Raw genomic sequence first — 6,876 nt, 5'->3', positions numbered from 1 at the left:
AATACCAAACTAGTCGATGGTTCATCTGAGCAACTGCACCAATGGCTTGAAGTCTAACCATCTTCCTGCGTTGGTCTACATTCATAAAAACTGAATTATCCCATATACAGCAAGGAGTTGGGTTAGTTCATATTCAAATACATCGACAATCGCATTCTTAGTGTCTGAAAGTTAACCTTTTTGGATCTCGGTTCGATCTCACTCCCGCAGTCGGTCTCTCCTCCATCGGCCATCGGTATAGCTTTCAAACAGTAAAGTCAATCGCTCAATAATACCCGATTGCCGAAGGCGACTCCATCGAGTCATCGATAAAGCATGTAAAATGTTACTCCGATCTCCAATAACGAAGAGCAGACTTCATTGGGACATCGGCACCAACCTTGAGATGTTATCCCGATCTTCAATAGACAAGAGCAGACCTCATCGGCACATCGACACATGACCAAAACTGCTATCCCGATAAGTGAAGCACTCCAAGAAAAAATAGAGCGAACTCATCGGGACTTCGGCGTATTCTTCATCACGTCAACCCCATACCCCATCATCGAAGGTGACTTCATTGGGTATTGGCCTAACTCCAGACCAGTACCTCCGATAGCCAATGATAGACCGGACCGCTTAAGATAGCTCCATCGAGTCATCGGTACACTGCTGATGCAGTCTTTATGAAAGCCTAAAGTTTTCCTAATGACCAAAGTCAACTTCGTTAGGTCATCGGGATAACATCATACCCGCTACTCTGAGCTCTGATGGAAAAGAATACATCGGCAAGAGTCATGCCGATAGAGCTCATAGATTTCCTTCATATTGTTTCATCGGCAAGAGTTAACTCGATAAGTATGGACAATGGTCAAGTGAATTAGAGGCACATTTCTAACATTTGGGAGCCATTGTAAAACCCAATGCGAAGGTTAGGGGAGCCTTTCAAAACCCTCTTTCTTATCTCTAGCTGAATGCTGACAGTTTTGAAGGGCCCATCTTAGTTTGTATTTGTTTTTGGTTAAGGGACAAGATAGCTTTTCACTACCTAATTTTTTGTACATGGTTAGGGGATCCTGGAAAATCCCTGATGCTTGGACAGGTTGTGGGATCCTGGTTAAAACCCTCTTGTAAGGTTGTGGGTGCCAGTCAAAACCCTCAGAGTCTTGTTGTGGACCAGCCTGATTTGTAATGTTCTTTATTGTTTGGTGGCTGGTGTTTCACTGGTGGTTGGCTGTATGGATTCATTGTATATCTTTTAATTAGTTGTCTCTTCTATAAGCTAGATGATGGTTTATCTAGGGGGTTTCTGGTCCCCTTAAAACCTATTGTGTGGGGTTTCGGGTCCCCTCAAAACCTGCTTTTCCCTTAATCAAAAACAAAAGTTGGCGTGGCATATCCAATCTCATTTCTCGAAGTTGCATGTATAGGAGAGGAAATTTGAGCATTGAACCTAGCACATTTGATGATTAATCTCAGGAATAAAGGTTGAAGGTTGAATGGCCCAACTTGAGATTTCAAATCAAGGGAAACATAAGGAGTGAGAGATGTTGCCAGAGTTCTTATTGGATTACCTAGTTTGAATCAACACTTAGGACTGACTCCTTTAAGACATATGGAAGATCAGGAATTCCTACTTTTGAAGCTCATTAGGTTATGTTTTTAATCCAGACACTAATTAAACATTAGGAATATGTTTATTTACTCTTTTTTTATTCAAAACCTTTATAATACCATTCCCCATTACAGATACTACACTATCATTACCAAATTTTACTTCAAATTTTATAGAATCATTCAAATTAGCAAATAAATTTCTATTTCTTGTCATGTGGTTGCTACATCCATGGTCTAAAAACCATAGATCCTTTGAGCTCTCTTGTTCAACATTACAAGATGGATCTGAGTAATTTACACTATGTGTATCCATCTCTTCTTCTTTCTTCCTACATCATTTGCAAAATGACTATATTTCTTACAAGAGTAGCATTGAATAAGAGAATTATTAGACCTTGGAAGTTGTTCTTGAGATTGGACCTTTCTACCTTGTCCTCTATAATTGAGACTGTGATTGGGTTGATTGGTTCTTTCCCCTTGATTTGTACTTATGTGTTTGCCTTTTCCTCTTCCTCTTCCTCTTCCTCTACTTGATGAAACTTGAGATCTAAAAGCATTCTTTAAAGAATTTTTATTTCTATTTGTTCTAGACTCATGAGATAACAATGAGCCCAATAGTTCATCTACAGACAATTGATTAAAATCCTTTGGTTCTTCAATGACAACTACAATTGCATCAAATCTATTAGGAAAACTTCTAAAAACCTTTTCAACCACAAATTCATTAGTTATGGTTTTCCCATGTGTTCTCAATTGATTAACTATATTCATTACCTTAGTAAAGAAATGCTCTATAGAATTAGATCCATTCATGTGAATATTCTCAAAAATTATCCTTAATGTTTGTAGCTTAGCTACCTTTACATTGGTTGTACCTTGGTAAGCAGTTTGTAATGCCTCCCAAGCTTGTTTGGACCTAGTTGTTGTAGTAACTCTTGGAAACATTGAATCCTTGATTGCTTGTTGAATGAACAAAGCGTTAGCATCCTTTTCCTATTATCCTTAATCTAATATTTTTTAGGTTGTGTTAATTCCAGATAGGCTACCTCATCCCGTGGTTCTACAAACCATTCTCTAGCAAATCCAATATATCTTGAGAAAAAAAAAATATTTATTGACCAAAAACCATAGGTCTTACCATTAAAAATAGGAATTTGAGGCTGAGAAATACTGTTGTTTTTTGTCATGTCTACAAATTGATTTTATCAAGTACTTCAATCACAAAATATTTAGCCCTATAGTCTTTGACTATTGCAACAATCATCTACACCAGAAATTATTATTGATTGTGGCAATCAACAACAACTCCTTTCCTCAAGTAGAGAGAACAAAAAATTCTCTTTTTCTTCTCATAATTTGCCTCACACTACTTGACACCTAGCTTTGATACTAAATCTAAAAGCATTGGAGAAATAAACAAGGGATAGACAAACATATGCTAAAACACACTAACACATTATTTGTTGATAAATTAAAACTCATTACAATACCCCTCCATTTATAGATGACTTCACGCCAACTAAGAGTAGGGGATAGAAACTAAAAGAAGTTTACAATCTACCTAATTTTGCATACGTGGACAACAAATGAGAATATTGTAACAACAATCCTCCATACAAAGTGCAAAAGAAACTTAACAATGTGAAATTTTTACTCGTTATAATTTATTTATGAACAAGAGGACAATAATAACTTGAAAACATGGAGAATGAACTTGGAGACATCAATAAATAATCTTCCTTGTTTCTAGTGGTAGTTTTAACAACCATTGTATTTTTGGAGTTCAGTTGCATACATGAAAGAGAAGAAATTATTATCTTCTAATAAAAGTATAAAATAATCATATGAATCTTTCTATTGGACAATTTTTTCTTCAAACTTGATAAAAGTCAAAAAATTAAGTAATTTATCAACATATTAATTTATCTTCAATCATAAAGGATATGACTATGAAATACTTTTCACACTTTGTAAACTACCCAACCTTCACCAATTTTAAATAATGAATTGTCTCAAGAGATCAAAATTACTCAAGTGCAAAAATTTCAAATTTGCATATTTGATCAACAACATGGATCCCTACTATAGGGAGATGTCTAAAACCAAAAACAAACCAAAAATCACACTAAAATTGAAAATTAAACTGAAAATATTTTTGTAGTGTAGGATCACCTATAAATTGGATGCTTGCGCACCATTATTATTTTAGCTTTCTAATTTATGTACGAATAAATCAAAATGGGCATCTTGATTTAGTGTAACATGTTGCTATAAGAGTTCTTTCCAAAAGTATCTAGTGGAAAACGGATCATTATCACTAACAATAGTAGTCGTTGAGATGAAAGTTCTAGTCTTTGGACAATGATGGACGTACTGTAGCGATTGGCTTAGGTACCACCACCGTGATTACTAAACTCTCTATAGACTTTGGTAGTTATTTAATGAAGATTATTGAAATGCCAATACACATATGGATAAGAAGAGGCAATATTCAAAGTTATCTTAGGGTGGAAACTACTTCACCAAAAGCTAGAGTGTTTTGAATTCAATAAAGCGGAGGGAAGAACAAACAAATCAAAGACAAATGAAAGCACACCTTAGAATTCTCCCAACCTATTGAGGAAAGGTACAGCATACTTGAGGATGAGAACAATACAGACCATCAATGGTGGATGACCGTTAGCCTTCCACCAGAGTGGGAGCTCTCCCTCGGTCTGTTTTTTAATCAATCTTATTATTTTCTTAATTCATGTCTTTACTAGGCTTTTAATTTTCATTGATTCTCGTAGAAAAAATGGATAAGTGTAGACAACATAACCATCTTGATACATGGGCACTTATTGAATCCTCTTCCCTGAAACAAAGAAATTACACAACGCAGGTGACAGCACAGAAGCAGACATGCTTAGACAACAAACTTGCTGACGAGCCAACTTTCGAACTGCCCTTGATGAGCACGGTCATAAACTTTACCATTTTTATTACATTTCGTTTTATTTGTCATATCCTATCCTTTTCAAAAGTACTATTCCACCTAATTTAGGTGGCGTAACGAAATTCTCGCTAAGAACAATAATTGTCGTCAAAAGCTTAAGCACAATAGATTGCGATGTAATGAGAAGACTCACAACGGCTCATACTATTCGAACTCCCTGAATAGACAGAACTCAAATGCGTCTCTCTTGCTTCCAGAGAAACGTGGAAATGATAGGAACTGTAATATTCCACATTAGTTCTGTACTTCGATAACGAAAACGAAATTTTCAACAAATTTGAAATTGCCTTCAAATCCACAAGCCAAGAAAGTCGGATTTATTTATTGTATTTCTACTCCACGCCAGAAACTTAAGCGTGTCCGGCGGAGAACCAGAGATAAATAGAGCGGGCGAGAAATGGTTGGTTTAAGGCGTACACAAATTCAACTCTTTGAAAAGACAGCTATCTAATCCTCTCATTTCCAGAGAAACGTTGAAATGGTGGGCACCTTCAATTCCTTGTTGCTCTCTACTTTAATAACGAAAATGCGCCTACAATGAATAGATAAAATGTTTTCTGCCTTTTGGTACTAAGAGCTTGATTTAAAACCTGGATTATAAAAAGCTTACACATAATAATTAATTGAGATAAAACAATTAAATGTTTGGAAAAAAATAAAATAAAATAAATTCCAGATTGTTCGCTATAAAGCCAGCTCTTCGAAAGCTATTATTCAAGGGTATTTTGTAGCTCTAGAACATGTCTACGAAAGAGGTTGCAGCTGCTCTATGTAAAAGGTTTTCTTTTCTCTTAAACATTCTTCACTCTTGTAAAATATCTGAAATGAAATTGATCTTTTCTGAAAGCTTCATATGTTATAAAGCAACCAATATGCTGATTTTACATTCATTAACAGCTCTCTCTTTCAATGAATGCTGAGTTTTCTTTACATACGCACATTAAAACAGAGACTGGGAATTCTCATGATTTAATTTTTTTCAAAGTATAGTCTGAACAAAAATATATTTGTTGAATGCAGACTGTTAGGCAAGGTTGCAATAATCACAGGCGGATCGGGGGGTATTGGAGAGGCCACTGTTCGGTTATTCGCAAATCATGGAGCCAAAGTCATTATTGCAGACATTGCAGACGAAGCTGGTATCAAATTGGCGGAATTCCTTTCGCCCTGGGCGACATATATTCACTGTGACGTGAGTAAGGAGCAAGATGTAAGCTCAACCGTGGATTTGGCCATGGAAATGCATGGGAAATTGGACATCATGTATAATAACGCAGGAAATATCGACAGCCCAAAAACGAGCGTGGGAGAGTATGATATGCAGGATTTCGAGCGAGTGATGAATATCAATGCAAAAGGTGTAATGCACGGCATTAAGCATGCAGCCCGCGTTATGATCCCCAATAGAAAGGGCTGCATTATCTCAACGGCTAGTGTTGCAGGAATAGTAGGAGGAATAGGTACTTATTCCTACACTGCCTCCAAACATGCCGTCGTTGGGCTGACAAAGAACGGTGCAGCAGAGCTGGGCAAAAGTGGTATACGAGTGAATTGTATTTCTCCAGCTGCAATTGCTACAGATCTGGCACTGAATTATATGGCAATGACCCCTTCACCAGAGGCAAAGGCCAAGGTAGAGGCCGTGTTGCAGGGCGCAGGCCCCTTAAGGGAAGCCACACTTAAAGTAGAGGATATTGCACAGGCTGCTCTGTATCTGGCCAGTGAGGATTCCAAATATGTAAGCGGTCACAATCTAGCTGTGGATGGGGGATTAACGGTCGTAATAGATGAAACTGCTGTGTTTGGAAAATATTCATATGGATTCTCACAGTAGAAATCCATAAATCACTTTGACATAATATCTGAGGGGAGCGATAGGCTATAATATAAGTTTCTGTTGTTAATATCATTAAATTAGGAAACTACAAATTATATGAAGTTCTATATCTATTTAGTTTTAAATGCGTGAACGAGTTTCATGTTCTGATTGATTAAAGCGTCATTACATAAAATTGATGATGGAGTTTCATGTTATGATGATGTAAATAAATTTTTTAATTTAAAATTGATAGTCATTTATGTTGGTGTTTCCAACTGATGTATCTAAATAACGTCTATGAGTAGCCAATATCAATTTTCAAGCGGTTGGATCAGAGGTCAATTAATAGGATATTAACTAGCTCTACACTAGGCTCTATTAAACAAAGGTGGGTAAACCTTTTAGCAATACTTTGTGATCTTAATTTTTTTCCTTAAGTACTACAACAGATATGTTCTCAATATTT

At 36.4% G+C, this 6,876-nt stretch overlaps 1 protein-coding gene across 1 annotated transcript; it reads left to right on the top strand.

Moving 5' to 3' along the window:
• The first annotated feature begins 5,306 nt into the window (after positions 1 to 5,306).
• Positions 5,307 to 6,537, top strand: LOC131064501 (momilactone A synthase). Its single transcript, XM_057998654.2, has 2 exons — positions 5,307 to 5,369; positions 5,612 to 6,537. The coding sequence occupies exons 1-2, from the start codon at positions 5,332 to 5,334 to the stop codon at positions 6,423 to 6,425; spliced, it is 852 nt and encodes a 283-aa protein (XP_057854637.1). The 5' UTR covers positions 5,307 to 5,331; the 3' UTR covers positions 6,426 to 6,537.
• Positions 6,538 to 6,876: the final 339 nt, after the last annotated feature.

This window comes from Cryptomeria japonica, chromosome 7 (genome assembly GCF_030272615.1).
Source record: "Cryptomeria japonica chromosome 7, Sugi_1.0, whole genome shotgun sequence".
In the NCBI taxonomy this organism is placed as follows: domain Eukaryota; kingdom Viridiplantae; phylum Streptophyta; class Pinopsida; order Cupressales; family Cupressaceae; genus Cryptomeria; species Cryptomeria japonica.
This window is presented reverse-complemented; position numbering and strand designations above follow the sequence as displayed.